At 38.4% G+C, this 24,000-nt stretch overlaps 1 protein-coding gene across 2 annotated transcripts in view; it reads left to right on the top strand.

The window, feature by feature from the left end:
- The window catches only part of LOC138042987 (AT-rich interactive domain-containing protein 5B-like), a 37,093-nt gene extending 18,310 nt beyond the window's left edge, over positions 1-18,783 (top strand). For both annotated transcript variants that reach the window (XM_068889085.1, XM_068889084.1), the window contains exons 3-8: positions 6,756-7,185; positions 9,416-10,530; positions 10,796-10,901; positions 12,589-12,641; positions 14,646-14,743; positions 15,139-18,783. In XM_068889085.1, coding sequence (XP_068745186.1) covers positions 6,804-7,185; positions 9,416-10,530; positions 10,796-10,901; positions 12,589-12,641; positions 14,646-14,743; positions 15,139-16,951 — 3,567 coding nt within the window. In that variant the 5' untranslated portion in view covers positions 6,756-6,803 and the 3' untranslated portion in view covers positions 16,952-18,783. The remainder of the gene's footprint in view (positions 1-6,755; positions 7,186-9,415; positions 10,531-10,795; positions 10,902-12,588; positions 12,642-14,645; positions 14,744-15,138) is intronic.
- Positions 18,784-24,000: the final 5,217 nt, after the last annotated feature.

The following is a 24,000-nucleotide window of genomic DNA, read 5'->3' as shown; positions in this document are numbered from 1 at the left end:
TGTAAACAAACTACCACATGGTTTTGACATTAATTGAAATTAAGAAATTAAAATCTATCAATTGTTTTAGTCGAAATTGAAATCTTTGTTACATATTTTACAATTCTGTACCACAAATGATCGTTGAAGTGTTATAATATACCGTAACTTCAGAAACAAGGGTTGCACGCACTGGTATATTTCACTTATAATTGCTTTGGTTTTGTATTACACAGTCTATTTCGATCACGGGATTACAAATCACTTTTGCAATAAATGATTATGCTCTTCTTAGTTCTTACTCTCGCCCGAAGATCTTGAACGATGATCTTTCTTTATAATTCCTCTTCTGTTTTTTAAGAACCCTCTTAGCGATTGTGTAAATGACATTTTCTCCGTTGTGCTTATTTGGTTCGCAAAAAAAAACCCGAATTGCACGGTTGTCAATCTGTGGTATGTTTTGATTTTTAAAAATTTGGGGGAATTTGATTTTAAACTTATCAGTGGATCTAAAAAAACTGCAGTTCCGACAATTACTACTTTGAGATGAATTTGTTGTTTATCTTGCATTGGCAATCAGATTTATCCAACAAGGAGGAAAATTATTCACCTTTCAATTGTCCGGATGAAATTTTATCCTTTATTCCTCATTTCTTTTTAATTATTTTTTCCTACGGAAGAAAACCTCAAACATCAGGAAAACTTAATACAATATCATTACTCAAGAAAATTTGCACAAAATTCCTGTTATTCTTGAGTGTACAGCTTTACGGCTTTCTAAGTGCCAGAAGCTTATGAAATTTACGTTTCTTTTATCCTCAAAGCTTAGTTGTGTCCAAATGACAATAACTTCTTCAGTATTTTGGTGAACATTATTTTCAATAAATTACAATTTATTAATAAAGCACTTATTGCTCACAGCTTTATAAGACTAGCCATGAGTACTTGACAATCTGTTTTATCACCTGCTTATCAAGGGAAATGATCAATTTCAATCTGCTGAAGTTTTTTGCAAAATCAATTTAATTTTCTGATCTTTCTCCTAACTGAGTCTTGTTTGTTTTGTTTTCTTTAAAACCAAAATATATTATCATTGCTTTGGTATATATCTAACATGTTTGCATTTAATACCTTGGTATTTATGTATTTAAAACAGCTTACGCATTTACCCATCTGTGTCCACCGTTAAGTTTTATAAGCTTTTACAAATCAAGTAGTTCATCCAAAAATAATTTACTTCAAACAGTTAGAAAGGGTAACAATTTATAGTAAATAAGAATCCACATTTAAACTATTTACATTTTAATCATCTCCTTGAAGGTCAGTGTTTATTGGAATTCCAAAAAGGTGTTTTATTCCTTATGTTTAGGGTGATCAAGGTGGCTTAAGGGATGATGTTGAAACTGAAAATAGAGTGTTCAGTTATTGATGACGGTGTGGGAGCACAATCGCACAAGCTAACTTGTGTGTCCTTTCCTTTACACTTGGCCTAAGATAAGCAATAGTTAAGTTGTGTGCCCTGAAATTCTTGAAAGAATCAGGAATACATATTAAAATGAGAAAAAGAAAAAATATCTAAATATTGGAGAGTGTGGTCGATTCAGACACAAGATTTATGGCATGAAATTAAAAAAAAAAGCAAACAAACTGCTGCTTATGCAGAAAATCATGGTTAATTAATGATTAAACTCATTAACGACAGATGAAGGATGGCATTAATTTTAGGGAGAGGCGTGGTTTGTAACCATGACAACCCTATGAGGTACAACACACTGACCCCATGCTAATCATTGGACCAGTAAACTGACATACCTGCCATGCACTTTCATTGCTTATTAAAAAGTAAGATGTTGTTTACACGGAAACTTCCCTTTACCAAACTCGATTATTGCCGATATTGTTAATTAGTACAATTACATATGTGATTATTGAAATTCTCTTTGCTTATTGGTTGCCATTGAGGTTATTATTACGTGATAATGATCTAACTGTTTTTTTGTTTTGTTTTTTTTCAAAATGGCCGCAAGTCGTTTTGTCAAGGTGACAGATAAAGGAATTCATTGTTTTAAAGAAAATGCATATTTTCAAATAATTATACTAAAACAATTATTATTCACCTCACCTTCTGCGGATAATTGTTAAATATTGCAGCCTTTATATGTAGAGCTTTAACTTATTAATCTCTAAAAGGCACTTCTCTACTCATGAAAAGAGATAAAGGCATGTCTTAAAGAAGTTCCAACTTCCCTCAAACTGATATGGTCCTCTCTCTCTCCTTAACTGAATGGTAACCATGTGCTGTAGCTACATTTGTACAGTGAAGGCCAGTATGGTGTTTTGCCATGAATATATATATTTTTTTTTTTTTTTTTTTTTTTTGATGGGCCTTCTTTTATTTTTTTTGTCCTCATCGCATCACATCACAAGAAATCATTAAATCAGTGAATCAGTAAATGCAAATGTAAAAGGTGAATGCTTTGTTTATGGTGGAAGTGCACTTAATGAAGCTAGTTCACAGGCACCCCACTATTCTAAAGAAACAATTCAAACTCAACAAAAACATGATTAAGAACCCCATCTGGCAGGAGGCAACCAGTTCGAGGCTATTTACGAAGCATGGGAGAGTTGATCAGGACAACTGAAAGCAAATCCAAACCAGAGGTTAAAGCGAGATTTGAACCCAGGGCAATCACATGCAAACTCAATTCCCTAACCACTGGAGCACGCTGCCTTCTTAGTGATTGATAAATGTGTATCAATTGAGTTAATATTTTTAACAATAATTATTATTGTATCTTTAAATGCCCTCAAAACAAAGGATTTGCACACTGGATCAATGGTAACTTGTTTGCCAGATTTGCCCGTCTTGGTTAATTGAAAAAAAAAAAAAAAAAAAAACAGGAAATCTGCATCACTCCACTGTACAGCTTTAAATCATTAGTTTAGCCGTTAAGTTGTGTGGACACCTGGTCAGTCTTGGCTCAGACATGACATCATAAACCACCTTGTGCACCTTGTACATCTACTTAAAGGCATTCCACATTACCATTTTCAAGTTTTAAACTGGTGATAAACGAAAGGAAAAGAACTTTATTTAAGTGTCTAGTCATTCTAGCGATGGAGCACTAATTGAGGACACTGTTAACTGAAAAATTAACAATTAACACAAATCAAGTCAAATGTTGGTTTTTAAGGAGAGGGAAAACCAATCTCTTCTTGCCCTTGAATTCTCAATTATTCTGAATTGTTAATTTGCGTTTAATTCACTATTATCGTGAATTTAGAAGACTGCAAGCTTGATTTGGATCATGGGAGATGGTCATGTATTTTTTAAAAGACAACGCAAGTTTATGGACATAGGACTCAAACCTGGGGATGTTAATTGTTAACCTGTCACCTAACCACTTGACCACCACACCTCTAGCTGTTCAGGGCTGATACAAATGTAAATACTGTTTTATAATGCTGTATTATCACTCGCCAACAAAAAACATTAAACACTACAAAAGGTCGATTTCCAAACTAAACATTTTAAAATCTTAGCTTCAATTACCGGTATATTAGGATGAATAATTCATTACTCTTCAGCAACGATATTCTGTGGTAGACGTAAGTAAATGTGTTTTTGGAAAAAGGCAGTGTCTTGATCTTCAGTGGTAAAGCGGAAAGAAGCAGTCTTCATACAGTGAAAACTCTGGTTCAATTCCAATATACAGATATGATTTTTTTATTTCCTTATTTTCTCTGCTATCACAAGTCCTGGGACACAGTGTCCAAAATTGACAATAATAGTGAATTCAAAGAAAATTAACAATTCAGGATAATCGCGAATTCATGAACCACATTGGTGGGAGTTATGATAAACTAAAGGTTTCCCCTAGACACCCTTAAATAACATGATATAGCCCCTTTAATTAAGGAGGAAAATAATGTACGGTACATTGCATTCTCTGTCTTGGGAAACTTACACATAACCCTCTCACCCCTTAATTACCAGTTCCCATTGATACAATGTGAGTAAATTGGTATGACATTTGACAAAGTTAAGTGTCCCTGTTAGGAGAGACAGGAAACAAGAATGAATAATTTACCACTGATGCAGTAACATAATGAAGCTTATATAAATTGCATGCACAGATTGCAGCTGTGCAGAGTAAAAAGTATAAGGCGTGATTTCAGCATGAAAGTTAATTTGCTAGTTGGCCTGCCAAGGAAAATGCAAGAAGCATTATTATTATTATTATTATTATTATTGTTATTATTATTATTATTATTATTATTATTATTATTATTATTATTATTATTATCGGACATGCCGCGAAAAGTGTAACAAAATTATCGAGTGTTTCCGTTCACCATGTATGGTAGTAGATTTCTACTAGAGTCCTACAAATTCCTACAGAGTCCTGCAATCATGTCATTGTTCTTGCAAGGATAAACACTTGGTTACCAAAGCAGTTTTCTGAACAATGGCAGAAAGGGATTGACAAATGTTTGTGAAGTGCAGTTTAGGGGTGAATTGGAGAAATAATTGCACTAACTAGACTATTTAGGCAGTTGTCTTTTTATGGACACCTGAAGAATAATATTGAAGTAACTTTCCTGGGATTCAAACCCACGACCTCTGTGATGTTGGTGCAGTGCCCTTACCAACTGAGTTATGAAACCACTGATTTGAAACCAAGCCAATTTGTTGGCCTGAAAATTTGTGAAACGGCGGAAACTTGTTCTTCTGCTGTCGTCAATAGTGAGAACCAGGCTTAATAGTATCTTTGGCTAATAAACTGGAAAAAGCAACCTGTGAATGGTCATTTAACAAAAAAACACGTCTACCCCGGTACATTGTTTAATTGGCTTATTATTGTAGGGGATTCCTGCAAATTCCTACAAGCACAATAATTGTTCATTATTGATAAACGTGTATGATTGTCTGTTCAGTTGAGTCAATGAAAACACTTTCTTGTAGTAAGCAAGAAAGATACATTTTCAATAAATTTATAATCAAAGAGAGGACAAGAAGGGAGCCACTCTGATTATGACCAAGACTGTTGCTAAAACTGCGTACAATTTTTTGATGATCCATAGCGGCCATAAAACATACCTAGTCAGAATAATTATTGTTCAAATAACATATCATAATATTATGGTTGCTGGAATCATGATACATTTATTGATCTATAGTAGGCTTGGGAATCCCAGAAGAAAATTCTCTTAAAATCCCAGGGGCTTTGTTATAGAAATTATTTTTTTTTGGCAACCTAAAAGTTTACAAAATGTGCTTTGAATAGAAAAGGAAGAAAAAGCAAAAATTAATGTTTTTTATCTATGCGGAAAGTGGATTTTTATCAAAATTATTAGTTTGCAGATTAACTTTCTATTTTTGGGCACACTTGATGTGGTCTCTAATCAGTAAGATTTTGAAGCAATAAATGTCGGCGAGGATGTACTTTTTATGATTATTGTGTGTTAGAAAGAAAATAATTATGACTGTTATGAATTGTCGTCTGTCTAAACAGATTATTTGGACAATGATGCCCTTTTGTAGCAATTTTCCACTGATTCTCCTTTGTGGATTATTGCTAGTGCATTTTTTAACACATAATCTCCTTAACTGTAAACTGTCACTTGCATTTGGAAAGAACACTTCACATTCTAGCTAACAGACACGTATTAGTGGCCTTGGGTCTAAGAATGAAAAGGTTAATACTCAGTCCCACGTAAGAAAACTACAAACTTTGGCTTAAAATCTACATCTTTTACTGAGAGTGTGGAACACTTTACTGGATGAAGGATGTCCCATGACAGTCTAAAGGATTTTAGAATGCTGTAAGACAGCTACACTGTTGTAATGTACAGTTTTATTATTAATCCTTTCCAAGAATTGTTGTTACAAAATTTTAAAGATTTGATTAAGTAAATACAGTTAGGAATGTAAGTTATTTAAGTGAATGATCATGCTTGATATTCTGAACTACGTATCTTGTTACTCTTTATACATGTAGTTCTCTCAGCATATTAGCTGCCAGAGGCCTAATCAACCTTTTCAACCCGAGTTGAAATAAAGTTGCCTTACTTACGTTACCATTACTTTCGGATTGTCTAAGGAAACATTGAAACAAAACAAGCGTATAACAAAAATATTTCTCACAAACCACGTGCAACAGAGTTGCCTCTATCCTAAAGTTGTTTTAAAACTGAGTAAAAAATAATTAAATTAATGGTATTTTACCACAAGATGTCAGATGTACATTGTCGTCTTTGTGTGCACCTGGGAGACCACATGTAAGTACTTTTTGCAAGCTTACTGGAAGTAAATATGTCCAGATTAAAAACAACTTATTTAATTCATTTTCATGGCAAAAAAGTGGGCACCAAACACTAAAACATGCATGTTGTTTAACATGAAACAAGATATGGAAGTTATGATAAACAAATCATGATAATGTAAAATTCTGGAATAAACTTGAATGTTGTAGAGAAAAATATTATATATATTACAGCATAAAAGTATCTTACAATGAAGGGGAAGCTCATGTTTTATTGGCTAATCATGTTAGTTACCATGACGACACCTATATCCTCATATGTGAAAGATAAAAATGATAATTATGTTCACTGTCTGGTGAAGATATGATTTTTTTCATCTGTATTTTAAAAAATAACACCTCGTTACTAAGTTACCTGTGGTGAAAACTAAGTTCAAATACACACAAAGGGTAAAATGTATCTGCGTTGACTGTGAAGATCACTCATATGTTATCCTTTTTTTCTGTCAGGATGAATTACTTTATGCAGATCAGAAGGTTGTCGTCAAATGCTGTGACATGGCTGTTTGGGAGGACTCTGGGAGCCAGTGGAACTGTGGAATGATACCTTTACTTGAGAGCGACTTTGCCTGTATTGAAGACAGATACTATCTGAACAGCCTTTACTTTTCAAAGGAAAAGGAAAGATTACGAAATGCTAAAAGAGCATGGCAAGAGGAAGAGAAACCTAGATGCCTTAAAATTCTCACCTTCCCAGCTTATTGTCGTTACAGAGCTCTAAAGAAGAGGCTTCTTTCTGGTGCTTGTTTATCAAGAGCTCAGTGGATCGCTCTTGGTGGAGGCCTAGGAGATCAAAGTTCAAGTACAAGAGTGCTGTTCTGCAGAGAGAATTTCCATCATCCTCACTTGGATAAGTTTGAACTGTCAGGGGACAACAAAGGTATGAGATGCAATACAGTGCACATTAAAATTCCCTGGAAAAAGAACAGACTGCACCATACATTACATAGCTTATTTAGGCCCCTTTCAAAGTTAATTTCAACAATGAACTACCCTCCCTTTGTCCCTTAAGGACGTCAGATCTTTCAGTGACCCCCTCTTCCTCTTTCTTTTTGGGTGGAGCAGGATGGGGTGTAGTTGGGCTATTTCCTGTATGTTTATAGATTGAGAGCCAGGCTGGTGTTGTAGTTTTGCCCTCCATGCACCTCCACAATTCTTTGTGGGGTGAGCATCTTTCAATGTCTACCTCTCTAAGAGGTTTTTGCCTTCGGGTACTCCTCCTCCTTCATCAAGAATTATTCCAGGTTTTGGTGCTGTGCTGTGGTGCCATGCATTTAAGTTGTATTTACTCATGTGCAAGTCAACCCCCCATTTTCAAGGCCAAAAAGCTGAAATGCAGTGCTAAAACTTACCGTATTTACCTGTGTATAAGTCGACCTTTTATGGCCTCAAAAGAAGCTCCAAAAATCGCCCTTGACTTATACACCGGTCAAAGATTTTGAGTCAAGTTCCAGCTAAGTAATTTATTCAAAAGTAACATAATAATGTTGTCTTGGGCATAACGAACGCAGTGGACAAAAGCCGACAAAAGACTTCAAAATGAATGACAAAAGACTTCAAAACGAATGTAAGCAATTCCAGTTGAAATGAAAAAGGATTTGTCCGACTCTAAATGTGGAAGATACTCACAAGCACAAATATGAAATAGACACTGGAAATTTTCGTTTTCCAAAGGCGGAAAGCTCTAAAAGGCATTTCTGTTTCTTCGAATAAAACACGATCGTCCAATGACTTAGTAACCTGGCGCAATACCTCATATTTGCATGCAAGCATCATCACTCGTGTTGCGTGAAAATGCTGGTTGGTAATGAATGTTTTTCATTCTTTATACAAACCTGGCAGATTTAAATGCTTTTGCAAACTTCGTATTGTTTGGTTTATGAGTTTTGTTTTTGTCATTTGAGAAATTATAAGTCAAGGGCCAATTAAACCTTGCACATTTTCGCATCATTCGAAAGTTATTTTCAAAGATTGACTCCTGCTTCTGTGATGTTGCATTGTGCTTATCTTCTAAAGCCCTTTATCCTTGAACAACGAAACAGGTGAGTTTGAGGTTTACATGTTCGATTTTCTGAGAACTTTTTCGAAACTCAAGGGCAAAATGCCCGCATATACAACAGCTGCTGAACAACAAAACTATTAAGCGCTTTGAGGCCCTGTTTTTTTTGTGTATCCACATTTCCAGAAATCGAAGAATACAAGATTACTGTCCCATGAACATTTAACAAAGAAATTAAGAAATTGCGTTTTTTGCCATCAAAAATGGGGGATCGACTTATACATGGGATCGACCTATACAGTGGTATATACGGTAATGTCATTAATTTTGTGAAAGTTCTTCTGCAGTTGCAACCAACAAAAAAAAACTACTGTAAATGAAGTTTATCAGCTCTTGTAACTTGACATGCAATGACACGAGTATTTCAGTTTACTTTGAGGAAGTTTTTTCTGTGTTCTTATGTGAGCCATGTTGACAATTAAATCTTCCGATTTGAAAACAACCTTCCATTTAACGTTGACATGGAAAAGAGATCAATTTTTTGGTAGATGGAAAGAGTTTCAAAAAATCATTCAAGAAACAACCCGCCATCTTGGAAAACTTTTGCCAGTTAAATACTGAGATTGTTCAATGAAGAGAAGTGAAACAAACATCAGTCCGCTCTATCATAAACTGCCCGATCTTTCAAAGTTACAGATACGGCCATAGTCAAGGAGGCATGCCCAAAGGTTTTTATTTAACCCACTTGTATCTTATTTCTCCAAACTTTCCTGTTGACCTTGAAATGCCCAGCCAAGCTCATCGAACACAAATACAATCAGAACTTGTTTTGTAAAATCGTTTTTTATGCTAATTATCTGATAGTTCTAGGGCCACCAAGCTGGTTCTGTCTGTATGGCTGTATCTGTATGTATAAGTCAAGGGCAGTTTTTGGGCTGATTTTTAGATCATCAAACGCCAACTTACATGTATAGACGAGTAAATACAGTAACATAGTGACAGCCAGATTTTTCTAAAATTGTACACGTTGTTCCATCAACTGGGTTTTATGTGGGCTAGATTATTTGTCAACAGGCTTGCAAGGAAATGACTTATTATTTTGCATTTTCAGCACCAGTCCTCAAAGGCAGACCCAGGAAGAAAAGGAGATTCAGTGCACCCCAGAATAATGTTCTCAAGAAAAAACGACTTATGGCAGACATTCAGAATCATCTTACCAGTGTACCTTCGGCAAAGAGGGTTAAGGTGTCTCACGGAGATGAGAGTGCCAGTTCAGACTTGTCAGAAGATGTCTTGCAGAGGACAAACGTGCCTCAAAATGTGACAAAAGCAGTACAAAATAGTGACCCACTACCACTTGAGAAGCCTAAAGTACAAGCTGTTCCAAAAGTTGTAGTTCCTGTTGTTTTGTTAGCACACCCTCCTCCACTGATCTCCACAAAGTCCAACGTAGACGCCCAACAGCTGACACAGGAACAGCCGAAAATGACTGAATGTTCACAAACAACACCCATGCAGAATCATGTGATCTCTTCTAAAAATACGAGTTCAACGAAGGACGAAAGGGTTAGTGGTGGTACCAATGCTGTCTTGTTAGATGAAGCAGCCAAAGAAGGTAGCATTCATACAAGAGTTACAAGTGCCCTGCTCACAAAGCCAAGTGTGTCCTTAGATAGTCAGTCGGGTAAAATGCAAAATTCATCTTTGGAAAAGGTGAAGGTCAAGAAAACTGGGATAATTAATCACATTAAGGAACTTACTCAAACAATTACGACTGATCTGATAGAGACAAGCTCGTTTCCATCAAATAGTCAACCAGTTGCTACAACTCAAGGAACTTTTGAAACTCAGTTGGCAGTGTCCACAGGGCCTGTAAAACGTATTCAACCAGTAGCTACTTTGTCACAGCCTGTAATTGGTGCCCAGCCTATTTCATCCAGGCCCCAACGACATACAGCACCATTGTCTGGGACTGTTTCATCTGGGGTAAAATCCAGTAATGTTGCCGAGGCGGTGTCTTGTGGTATGGGTGGTAAAACTGCCGATAGTTCTTCATCAGTGGGATCAAAACCAAGTAAGGAGAATGATGAAAGGCTGCAACAGCCAAGACTTACACCAAAGGTTTCTAACAAAAAGAAAGAGAATGAGATAGAGCAGCCTGAAGAAGCTGTAGCATGGAAGAAGAAGAAAAAACGTCTGCGAATGCCTGGCAGTGTCAAAGATGAGGTGAGCTTTTTTTTCCTGTAAGCCAGGAAATGAATATGAGTAATTTCTTGAATTTAAAGCTGATGCTTTGACCCATTGACTCCTCAAGTGCCTTAGAACACCCCTATTGACTAGTAAAATCCCCTGGCAGTTCCCCCCCCCCCCCCCCACCCAGGGGTCAGTGAGTTAAATGAAGGTTGCACTGAATGTATCAAGCTTGTTTGATTCTAAGTAGAGTTCACAAAATGTTTACTCATGTACATCTTGATTGTCTTTAATCCAAAAGGTATACAGTGATGAAGATGAGAAGTACTTTATGCATACCCTCAGGGACTTCATGAAAAAAACAAATCAACCCCTTGGGAAGCTTCCTGCTTTGGGATTTAAGAAAGGTACTGACATTAGATTTAACACAGAATACTCATCTTACAGGACATGCCCACGTTCACCATAACGTTATTAGTGTTATTATTTTGGTTCTTATTTCAGCCTGCTTAGAGTAGATTTTTTTCCACATTCTGACAAATTTAAAATTGGGGCAACATGCCAAGGGAGTCCTTGTATCAAAAACCTATTTAATGGTTGATTTAACTCGGCTGATTGACAGCTACATGTAATCCTGTAACAGTCTGGAATGTAACAAAATAGTTATGGTGTGTTTTACGAGGTCTTAAATGTAAAGTGACCAAAATTTCCAGCCAGAACCCACATAACCTTGTTGAAAAATGGTAATGGTTTCTTCCACTAATAATCTCTTCAATAATAATTATTTGGTGAAATCTTAAGAATTTGGCAGAACTCAAGATGGTGTTTCCTGGTGAAATCAAAAATAATGTTATTACTTAACTTTCATTTAGGGACTTGTCAGAAATTAGCAGGGGAGAGGGGGGAGATTTTCAGTAAAGCAACGAAAATAAAATGACATTCCCTACGGAGGCGCAGTGGCCTCATGGTAAGAGTGCTCGACTCCGGATCGAGTGGTTTGGGTTCGGGTCCTGGCTGGGGACACTGTGTTGTGTTCTTGGGCAAGACACTTAACTCTCATGGTGCCTCTCTCCTCCTAGGTGTATAAATGGGTACCGGCAAAATCCTGGGGGTAACCCTGCGATGGACTAGCATCCCATCCAGGGGGAAGCTAGTCACTTCATGCTACGGAGATAAGCATCGGCCTGATGGGCCTTCTGGCTCGTAAACAGAGACTTTACCCATTTTTACCCTAGATAAGGGATTGAAATATCTTGACCATCCCCTGGAACTCATCCTAAATTTCTCTAACCTTCCCGGATAAATAATGCCTCCAGATTTCTGACAAGTTCCTAATACTTGTCTCATTGACACATTCCTCTAACATTTAGATGAATGGCTAGATTACAAGGATAAATTACATGTATTCCAGATTTAGTCTTTCAGATTTGCCCAATACAACAAACTATTAATACCTTCTTCAACTTAGCAGGATGCTCATTGCATACCCCTGTTTGTGGATGAGTCGCTTTTTCAATAAAAAATAATAATAATAATAATAATGTACTCCCTCCAAAAAATTGTTTCTAGTGATTTGTCTGGTGTAAAGTAACATTTTTACTTTAGTGGGGCTAATTGTTAAAAACTGGACATTTCTCTTTTCGCATGATCTTACTTGATTCCCACTTCCATACTGTACAAACCAAACAGGAAAAAAACACCTATGTACTTTCCTGTCAAATCAGTTACTAATTTTCAGTATAGCACTCATCTCTGGTATAAAAGCAGACCATTTTTGAACAGCCTTTTAATTTATTAGTTAACCCTTTCCCTATAAAGACTGCACACATGTATTCAGGATTTTACTCATCATAGAGGAACTGCTTACTGGCAAAAGGGTCAGCAACATTAAAGGTGTCCACTCAAAAAAACTATATCCACGGTAACCTTCTTCCTGCCAAGACTACCACTTACTACCAGACTGATGATTTATTCTTCAGTGGGGATCCCCTGGCAAAGGTTATACATGTATGTAGGTCCCCACACTGTTACTTAAAATTTGTATGCGTAGGGATTCTAAGGAGGCTTTCGTTTACTCATTTGTGCTTCCTTTAGTTAACCTGTGGACAATGTATACAACTGCTCAACGATTTGGAGGATATGATGCAGTAAGTACAACTTATGCGATTTTCATAATTCTGCGGAATCTCACCTTCAAGTGTTATGCGCCAAACTGCCTTTTAGCCTCCATCAATCAAATTTCTGAACATAGCCGGGAAGATTGACTCCGACTCTTGAAAGCAACACCTATGAGATATAGAAAAAAGCGACACAGATGCATCAACACCAGTTGCGCGCCATTTTAATCTTCCTAATCCCTCCGACCACATGACAATTTGCGGCCTAGCCTTACACCACGGGAACACAGAAAGGCGCAACTTAATACTAGGTACACTTTATTTATCCTCATGGAATCAGTGAACGCCTTTCATTCAATTATTTTATTCACAAATTCATGTTACCATATTTCCACCAATGGCAAAGCTCCCCCACACCCGCATAAAATCCAACAACACCCACAATTCTTCTATTCGCTCTGACGAAGGTCTAACGCTCGAAACGTCAGCTCTCCAAATCGTCCACGGTGGTAATTCGATCTTTATTAAAACGTTTGATCACAGGCGGCCCAGATTCGGGGGGGGGGGGAAAAATTTTAAGGATTTGTATGGGAATCCCGATAACAAACTGTAAAAGATATTCTCCGGCATCAGTCACGCTCAAACTCCGGCGGTGGCCACACGGATAAATTTACTTCTCCTCGACCAAGTTTTAAGGTCCAGCGAGCATCCATTGCTTAGAAACAGCGAAAAATATTCAAATTTTTAAAATCCTTCGAGGCCCGCTTACAACGAATTTTGACACGGCTGATCAACCGTTCACCGAATCGAGGCTCGTATCTTATTCAGTTTGTTATCGAAATTCCCATACAAATCCTTATAATTTTTCACCCTCCGAGTTTGGGAAGCCTGTGGTTTGATAAAACCAGATTTTCCGGTTTCACTCTCCCACCAACGCAGCACCACAGTTTCTTCAGAAACTAGAAATTTGAATTAGAGTTTTTGTTCAGTTCACAACTCGAATACCATTAGTTTACGATATTTTTTTAGAGGTTCTTAGTAAAAAGATTGGTACAGATGCCATGGTTTTCCTTCGGGGTCAAATGTACCGTGGGAACCAAAGGTGCTGATTGGTAGATTATGTCACGCATCGATTGTCACGCATTGGAGTTTGATTGGTGGAAGCCCAAACGCAGTATGGCCATTGGCGCTTGAAGATGAGATTCCGCAGAACTGCGAAAATCGCAAATCGCATTAAGCCAAAATTTCTGGAAATTTCGGGCTGAAGTCAAATGGAAGGTCAGTTTCGGTTCGGTCCGACCGGAATATTTGGGACCACCTCTGGAGGTGGACCTCTTTGACCGGTCTGTCCGGTCCGACCGAAACGTGCCGTTCCATTTACAAAAAAAATCGTTTCCAGTCTCGCTTCCCTGTGGTGTAACCGAAATTTCGGTCGAAACATAAATGGAACGCTTCGGTCCGGTTGGAAATTGATTTTCGATGAAAAATGTTGGTCCATTTTTCCTTGGTTAATTCCACTGGCCTCTGGTCAGGCATAATGAAAAGCACCCACAGTAATGATAGTAATATTGTTGTCTTCATGGGCTTAATTTAAAGAAAGCAACGAAACGTACAATCGGGGCTCCAGAAATCACATTTTAAAAAAATTAATGTTTTTTGTTGAGAGGACCAAATTGGATTACCCTCGAAGAACTCTCACCACTACACCAATCCTGCTTACCTTGGCAGGGTCAACAACTTCTATACTGATCAAATGAGGCTGACTATTTGAAATGAATAGTAAGATAAACAAAGTTAAGTAGCAAAATAAGGTAAACTAAGTAATTGAATATAAATCCTAAAACTTAGTTAAATTATTAGTAATTACCAGTATGAAAAAAATTATTAATTTTGTTGACCACTTTTTAGGAGGTGGTTCGTCAAAAGGTTGAATGCCTGCACAACATGCATAGCCTTTTAAGATTAACATTAATCTTCATGGATTACAGGCAGAGTGTTCTTGGCAAAGTCTGAGATTGTTTTGTTTTTGTTTAGGTTACAAGCAAACGTTTGTGGCGGCGTGTTTATGACTCGCTTGGAGGAAGCACAACAATAACCAGTGCTGCAACTTACACTAGGAGGCACTATGAAAGGTAAAACTTGGCCTATCTGAAGTGTTTTTGGTACTGCATAGAATGGGGCTCAAGATCAATAGGGAATGTGGGCACGGAGGAATTTGCAAAGGGCACACGTTGCTGTCTTTGTATCTAATACACCTTCTACTTACTGTACAGTAAGTGGTTGGGGCCACTGCTCTGCCCGAGGGGATTCAGGAAGGAATATCCAAACTTTTCAAGAGTGAGAAGTTTGCGTTCATTATCACCCGTAATTTCTAAAATTGACCTGACTTTTGGACACCCTGCGGTTATTCAAGGTGCCAAGACCCATTCAGTATGCTGTTACTTTTTGTCTTACAACTAAATTCTGTATATTCATTTATTTACTTATTGATGGCAGTGATAAAGTGTTGTTGTTGTTTTTCCCACAGATTGCTCTTGCCATACGAGAGGCACATACGAAGCCAACTCAAGAAACAGATAGATGATAAGAACCCAGCCATAGAGAGTGAATTAGCTCCTAAAGACCCACTGAACAAAACAGATAAAAAGCAGTTGCTGGCAGTTTCTAACAGTAAAACGAAGTCTTGTGCTGACCCTGGTACAGGCAAAGACGCAGACAAAAAGCATCCGCAGAACCTACACCCTACGGAAGCTAATGCTACAAAGGTCCCACCAGCAAGTGTTGCCCTTTCTTCCCCACAAGCATTGACTGTAACCGCAAAAATCACAAGCAATTCTAGTGGGAAGGCTATGAAAACTACCAGTTCAAGCGGCGCAATGGCAACTGTTACATTGCCAAATGTGGGCAAAGATGGTGCTCGGATGAATATGCCACCAGTTGATGTCAGACCCATCAAACAAGGCTACCGGGAAACCACCTTAATAAGCAAAAGCACGAGAGCAGAAATCTCCCAGTCCTCTCCTCTCCCAACACAGAAAAGAGACAATCCGGCCACGCCCGATAAACTTGCCACACTTCCTGGTCAACGATGTACACAACATCATTATTTAAATGCACTGGATAATGATGATGAAACCAGTGCAAGAACCAACACAATCTATGCTAAAAACACAACAAAATCTGCGCAAGCTGGTTGCCTTCAAAGAGTGTCAAGAGTGGTGAGTGATATTGCACCAAAGTCCTTATCTTCACAGGCGTTTAACAGCACTATCCAAAACAAAGAAATTATTGATTTGACATCGGACGATAACCCTTCCGTGTTAAAGTTAAAGAGCCACTCGCTATCTCATGTAGAATGCCATCCGCAAAATGCAGTAATATCAAAAAAGGAAGGCTTGAAGGAAAAGGAAGTAGGGATATCTCAAATGCCAAGAACTGCTGAAACCAAGGATTCTAGTGCAAGAAGACTTGCACCAAAGCCACTGTTGAAGAGGGAACGTGAAGAAACCTTGAGGCATCATTCCATTGCCAAGACCCACTCCAGGAATGAAACGACCACTCTTTTTGATTCTCATACTTACAATGTTGAACCCCAAGGAAAACAGTTACTCAAAGTCTCTCTATCAAGATCTCCTGTGTCAACAATGAGGAAAAACTCAGATGAGTTGTACCCTTCAGTCAAGCCAGAGGTGAACCTTCCAAAACATGATAAGAAAAGACACCAGCAGTCAAAGATTGAAAGTGTTGAGCGACAGTTTGCTCACTCACCTTCAAGTGAAAGTGTTGATGAGCACTTTGCTGAATGGAGGCGAAGACAGGCCAGTACACCACAGCCCACCAAACCTCCTGTCAGCAATCAGAGACACCACCTTGAGCAGGCACAGTTTAAGTATAGTTATGTACATGAGGACAGTTGCCCTCCAGACTGCCCCTGCTCTTTGCCAAAGAGCAGAAAAGATGAAAAGCTGTTGCTGCCAAAACCAAAGAAGGAACACTTTGAGGAAGACCTCCCATTTGCCAATATGACATGGGCACCCACTATGGTTGCACCAGGTCATCCTGATCATTACATCTACTCACACCCTGCGCATCTAAGGCCACCGATGGACTCACTAGCCAGTCACGTGTACAGCGCATCAAGAATCTTCATACCATCGGCACAGATTTTTAATCCTCCTTACCATCTTGGGATGGCACCAATGGGTGCTCCTCCCCTGTTAGCAGGAGCAGAGGATCAAATTCATATCCACCCACACTGTTTGATGGCATCATCTTATCCAACTTCATCAAGCTCAAGGACTCCTGACGGGGCTGCATACCCTTTATACTCCTTTACGTGAGGGATTTGGAAATAACTGTAACATAGTATTTTTTTTCCCAGTGGTTTAATGATGCTGGATCTTACAATTGGTCAAAATTAAGCATTCTCAGATATTAGCTTTTATATGTTTCTTGTTTCCATCCCAGGCATAAAGATTAAGTTGCATGCATCAGTTTTGCACCATGGTTATGTGAACTAGTGTTTTGCGTAACGTAAGTTTGGTGCATTGCATGTCACATGGGATCATATCACTTTCACGAGGAATCACGTCTTTTAGGAATCCCATTGTACACAAGGTGTAACCAGACATCGCAATGCGGTAGAAATTTGAACATATCTAAAATAATTAATGCAAATCTCATGCTGTGCAAAACACAATCTGATTGCAAAGAATGCTTATCTCAGGTGGATGTAAGTACAGTCCGTTATGGAATTGAAGAGATTAACAGTGAGCTAGTGTTCTTTAGGTTATAAAGGGACGAATTGATTTGTTATCATATTCCCATTGGTTGGCTGGTCTGACAAACCACATTTACTTTAAGCTAGTATTAGTTTGTGATATAATAGCAGTTGAATTTATTTTTTAAAAAACTTGTACGTCTCTCCTGAAAACCGTCATTTCAGCCAGTAATAACAATTATTTTCGTTTAGTTCTTAACTTAGGTTGAGCAATACACATTTTAGGTTTGTAAATATATTTATTCTTGGCAAAGAAAGCTCACTCCTTGCCTCAGAATTAGGAAGCTGCAAATGAGAGATTCATGCTGTCAAAGAAGTTAGTTCACTGTTATCTGAGTGCTTGATCCACAAGGGCACAATGTAAATAATGTAAATAGATTAAGGAGTTCTTGTTGAAAGTTGTAGGCATTGTGTACAGTTAAAAGAAAAAACATTCTTAAGTCAAATCTGCAAGTAACGATTTGGGGCTTTCAAGAATCGCATGCCGGAACTCGTTTGTTCAAAGGCTAGGCATCATTAACTGAAGTTCAAATCAACATCCATTATCTTCTTTGAAAAAATATTTCTGTGTCCACGACTTGTGGACTAAACTGATCCATTCTCCGGTCATTGTTCCCATCTCCTCGCACGATTTTCAAAAAATCAGCCACCATACTTTTTCCACATTGTACGCTCACTGATTCTTTTTACTTTTGGTGGTTTTTTTTTTTTTTTTTTTTTATCTCAGATCAATATAAAAATTTTTGGCAAGCGACCGAAAAAAAGTTGGTATTTTTATCCCACTTTGTCTTGAAAAGTAAGGGCAAATGGATGAAGGTAAAAGTGGGCAGAAAGGTATCATTTACAACGGCTTTTTTCGGACCTGGCTTTTTGTTTCACTAGCCTTTATAACATGCTGTAAAATAGTTTACGCGTGAAATGATGCTAGCCTTAAAGCAATTTGGGTGTGGTTTTTTGAAGGTCACGTAAAATTTGATAAAATGTTGATCCATATTCTTGCCTAGCAAAGTCTGAATCCGTGGAGTCAGAAAACCGAGTTCCTGGTAACAGGGCTGGAATTTTTCTCCTACAACAATTCATCCCAATATACTTTTTCTAACTATGATTGTCATGTATGAATGTTTTACAAAAAGCATTTTGCCTCTGGCAGCTTTTTCACCTTGGTAACTGCATGGACCCCGCTAATTCTAAGTTGCTTAAATTCATGAACTCTTAAACTGTACATACAAAAGTAGAAGTAACTTATTTTCCCAAGACGTTTTGTCAAGTGTTTCGTATCTTTTAAGATATTTTTGTACATCTGGTGAAACAAAAAAGTGATTGTCCCAAGTCCGATGTGAATTTATTTTTGTGCAAAGTATAAAACAGTTGATTAAAGAATATTTTGCTGAATGTTTGATCTAGTTAACCCTGATTCCTATTTAAGATTTTATACATATCTTTCAAGTGTGATGTTTTCTTGAAGTTACATGTACAGTCTTCACTTGTTTTGTATCCATATAAAAAAAAACCCACAGTTTTTTTGTCCATCTGGACAATCGTACTGTAAAAATAGGCATGCCTTTTAAGTGCCAAGTACCCATTCTTCAAACAAAGATCAATTTTAATATTTAGAATTCGGGACCAAATTTACATGTATTCCAACTGGGGACTGGTCGTAAAGTACCGGAGATGTGGGCTGGAAAAATAGAATTTGAGAAGACACAAGTTTGGGGGTCACCCCTCGTTGTGAAGCAAATTTAGCGTTCGATTGACCTTATTCCGGAATAGGAATGCATCAGGAACCCATGACCCGGAGCCTACAGCTCCCATACTGGGCCTATGTAACGGTATTTTTACAGACCGATCTATTTTTAGACTATCTTTTCCGGAAAAAACAAAGGCAGTTCCGGTTCGGTGACCCTATGACGTCAGCTTAATTTCTTGTAATTGGTCATCGGGCTCCTGTGGGAGTCTCAGCGGGAAATTCAATCTAAAAATAAATCGGTCTTTGAAAACGCCGTTACACGAACACAGTAGAGTTGTAGGCTCCGGGTCATGGGTTCCTGAATACATGGAATGCAAGTTAGAAATCCGTCGTTTTTACGGAGATTCACATTAAAATTGTCAAACACCTGTTAAAATGCTATATTAAACAAATCTTTATTATCCTTGTTGCTTCAAAACGCCAAACATATCGTGTTAAATCATCTCTCTACGTATTCTTATTCCGGAATAGGGTCAATCGAACGCATCCTTAATGTATCCCACCATTGAATCTAAGCACAAAAATTCGTGGCTCATACCCTTTCCAAACCCACCTTATGCACATAAATTATCGCCCTACTTTAAGCACTCCCGCATTGCCATCCAGACCTGTGGACAGGTTTTTGTGCTGGAGAGGTGCAACTGAGTGCCGAGGGCCCTCATTGACAAAGCCTGAGATTCTAGGGGCGTCCGGTGGCATGATCCCCTGGGAAATAGGGTTGCTTTAGACTGCACGTTGTGCATAGTCGTTGCAAAGAAAATCAAATAGAGTTTGACGTAGATAATGATGGTAATTTCACTTATAATACAGACCATATGAAAATTTTAGTTTATCTGAATTTAAGTTAAGGGTTAGGGTTAGTCAGGAATTTACTGTTCCAAATTAACCTATAGGCCACTTCGGAAAATACCATAATACTCTTTGTTTCCCCCCCCCCCCCTCAAATCTTACATAAGCATTGGCTTTGTTTTCTCTTGGGACCAAGAGAACTGGAAACGATGCTTATGAAAAATTTGGGTGGACAAGCAAAGAGAGTTATGGTATTTTCCGAAGTGGCCAATTGACTCAGTGGGGGCGGTTCAGGAGTCAATCAGGTTTTTCTTAGAGGGAGAGGGGAAAGGAAAGCAAGCCTGACACAGAGTTTTCCGCCCAAACAAAGGAGACTTTTGTCTGATTGGCTGTTGAAAATTGTAGTATCCAGTTTCCCAACCGCGCGCTGATGGCTTTCAAATGGGTGACTTTAACTAACTTGTGCTTCCTCGATCGTTCTATAGCTTCTGCCAGTTGAAGGCTAGGTATTCTTTTAAAATTCAAATGACGGGGAAAGATTGGTTTACTGCAAAAGACACTGCCACTTCGACAGCGTTTCTAAAAACTGTGAATTGATTATCTTCCGCGTAAAGTTTTTAATTAGGGTATGGATATCAACATAAGTATCCTCCTGCGCTAATAATTGTAGTAGTCCTTTCTGAAGACTTTTTGAAAAGGAATTTTACTTTTTTATGATTGATTATCTTCCGCGTACCGCGTAGCCACTGTTTTTCAGTTGAAATGGCAGGTATTCTGCAGTTAATCCGATCATTTAATCAACTTTTTAAACGTCGAAGAGAGAAAATACTTTAAGCTTGGATATTTCTTTTTACCAGTTGTTTCGCGTCGTTGGTTTTGTGAACACATCAAAATGTTGTCACCTTTTGTTAAGTGCGGCACACACAACCAATAGTTTTCTAAAAGACTTGACTTGAACGATAGCCTTCAGTTAAAATCTTTACCATCGTCTTCAATGTTTGCCGTAAAGAGTGCTGTATTCCTTCCATCAATGCAAATTAAATGACCCCATTTCTGATTTCAGCAGGATGAGATTCAGCATGACAAAACAAAAAAAAGCTGAGCACCCGACAAAAACCAATTTCGAGGGTTGCTTTGTGGCTTTCATTTTGGTTTACTTTCGTTATCTTCTTTCGGATTTTTCCCTCTTCATATCGATTCAAATCAATCCGGATCCACTGTTACCCAAAAATACACAGAACGCATGATCAAGCCGTCCCGCTAACATTTATTCCCTGGGGGGTACCCCGTTTAAACAACAACTGACCAAGCAAATTTCCACACTCCACAATCTCGTCCCCAGAGTCCGCTTTTCTTTTGGTCAGCACCAAGAACACGGACTGTGACCTATTCCAAGGCAGGACACACTCCACTCCCCAAATGCAGTTTATTGAGCACGCCGGAAATACTCCGATGATCAGCACCTCATCTTCGTAGAATCTCAGCCCATATTAATGGCGGAGACAGACGAAAAAAGAGGGTTTTTTGTGGAAATAGAAAATTTCTTGTTTTAGCTACGTTTACTGAGGGACAGAATGTAATTTCCGCGAAGATCATAAGAAGAACTGGCCGGATAGGAAACTTATTTTTCATATGCGCAGGAAAATCATTAAAAAAACAGACTTTTACACAGTAATATGAGGAAATTTGGAATGCACTTATTGCATGTATAGAAATATAGAGTTTGACTCATTAGTGAGAAGACCATCATAAGAGCACAGGTAGTATTGAAATATAAAACTAAGTATTCTCTTATTTAGCGCTGATAGTTTCTCCGTATTGCGCGCCCATAAAATGCCAGACAGAGCAGCAATAACAAAAATGTGGTAAAATTTACCGGCTTCTAGTGAAACTTTAGTCAAAACGTTATGATGGTGTTTTCATAGTATCGACTGACTGACGTGACAGCTATCACAGTCTAAAATTCCGACAATGAGTCCCGATTTCCACCACATCATACCATTCCTTTGACATGAAATCACGAAAGGCCAGTTTTTTGCTACGATGATAACAACAAAAAAAGAACTACTTTTTCGCGAATTTTCTGTGATAAAAACTTGTTCGGAAATCAAAAGTTTCCGTTAACAGATCACACCACTGGCTACTTCTTAGTCAGCTTAAAATCTGGCTAGAAATTTTCACAGCTTTTCGTCTAGCTGCGCTTCAGCCATTTCATGAAAGCTGGTCTCGTGCTTCTGAAGTTGCCTCGTTCGTGCGGCCAAAAACAATTCTGGGTAATCATGTCATTCCACCAACAGGGAAGTCATCCGATTTCCATTTCATAGATTTTCATAAGTGCCGGGTGATCCAGCCCTATCAACAAAATACAGCATCGACTGAAATTTCTTGCGTTTTAAAGTTGCCCAAAATTGTATCGGTTGGTCTTGGAATTCATCCACAGAAAGGCCAGAGAGACAATTAACTTCACCCGTGAACCGCCATGTTTACAACAAACATGGCATTTCCTGAATTTTGACATCATTTTTATGATATTCTATAAGATCTTTATTCTACCAATGCTTATCCGCCAGTTTTGGAGCCGGTGAATGGAGCAAGACTACGACCTGCTCCAGTCTGACCTTGTAGCTCAGTCGGTAGAGCAACGGTGATCTAACCCGAAGGTCGTGGGTTCAATTCCCATCCTGGTCAGAGTTTTTCTCTGTCCTTGTGTAGGCCCAATTGCATCAGTAGGGCTAACGCTCACATGGTTCATATGGAGTAGATACTTAGCACTTCACATTACACTATAATCAGCTCCAATCAGGTTTGCACAACACGGGGTGTTCAATGGAGAGACTGGGTGAGACATTATCGGATAAGAAAGTGTAATGCGTAAAGTTTTACACTCAGATCGCAAAAAAATGTTTAAGAGAACCATTTTTTCCCTTGTTTTCAGAAATTCATGATAAATCAGGGGAATCTGATAAAAATCGGGAGAGCGGGAGGCAACGCATCAAATCGGGAGGGTTGGAATGTGTGAAGGCAGATGTCCGCAAATCACGGACCTCTACTAACTACAAGAAAACGAATCATTGAAGCAGCAAATTGCAGCTTTAGCTAACGAAATCAAATCGATAAAAGACACGCTTAAAAGAGATGCAGAGAAAAGCCTTCAGTTTCTCGGTTACGAATACGATGATCTAAACATATACAGTGCAAACATGGTGGTTGAAATAACGAATATAACGCGTCCGTTAAACGAACTTTGAGACCAAGTTGAACGAATTAGCGACGCCATTGCCCAGGCTGAAGAATACAGTTACCACTTCAACATAAAAATTATGGGCCTACCAGAAATGAAAGACGGTGAATCTGCTCAAGACATAAGCGCCTTGTTTCCGAAACTTTATATTTTAAGAAAGGGGAGCCGCAGTCGCTATTTCTGAAATTATGTAAGGGACCTTACTGAGCACGCGCATTTTTGCGACGCGGACGGCAACCGGAAGTGAGCTGTTTCTCTTTTAATCTTCACACAACCACATTTATATTGCTTAGTATCTTTTCTCCATTAGAGATGATTAGTATAAAACTCTGGGGCACACCACTGTCGTCCGCGCCTTAAAAAAGCGCGTGCTGACAATATACGAAAGACACGGGACCAAAACCTGTAATCTGTAAATTTGTTCGGCGCCTAGCAAAGGACAAAATTATGTAAGTACGACAACAAGCTTCCCAGATAGACCCAACACGTACTGGCTTGTCTGCTGGCTTCGAGCTTGGTCGTGTAAGATAATTCGATCAGATAACTCCGGCAAAATAAGAGCTGTTCTTCAAAGCCAAGAGGTTCAAAGATGAGAACGGATGATACCGTTTTTGCTGGGTCAAGAACTCCACAATTTACTTGAGGAAAGCTGAGGGTCCCCGAGCACTGAAAATATCAAAGCTACGTTGTTTACAGAAGCTAGTGACAGATCAGTGACTCTTCAACACTACATAAGTGCATTTGATTTATTGTGTTAAAGATATCCTTTAACGAGTATCTTAGATAGTAAGCAAACCCATTTACGTAAAGAACTACCGTATTAATATTTTCG

This window comes from Montipora capricornis, chromosome 3 (genome assembly GCF_036669925.1).
Source record: "Montipora capricornis isolate CH-2021 chromosome 3, ASM3666992v2, whole genome shotgun sequence".
NCBI classification, from domain to species: domain Eukaryota; kingdom Metazoa; phylum Cnidaria; class Anthozoa; order Scleractinia; family Acroporidae; genus Montipora; species Montipora capricornis.
The sequence above is the reverse complement of the archived record's forward strand: the minus strand, read 5'-3'. Positions and strand labels throughout refer to the sequence as shown.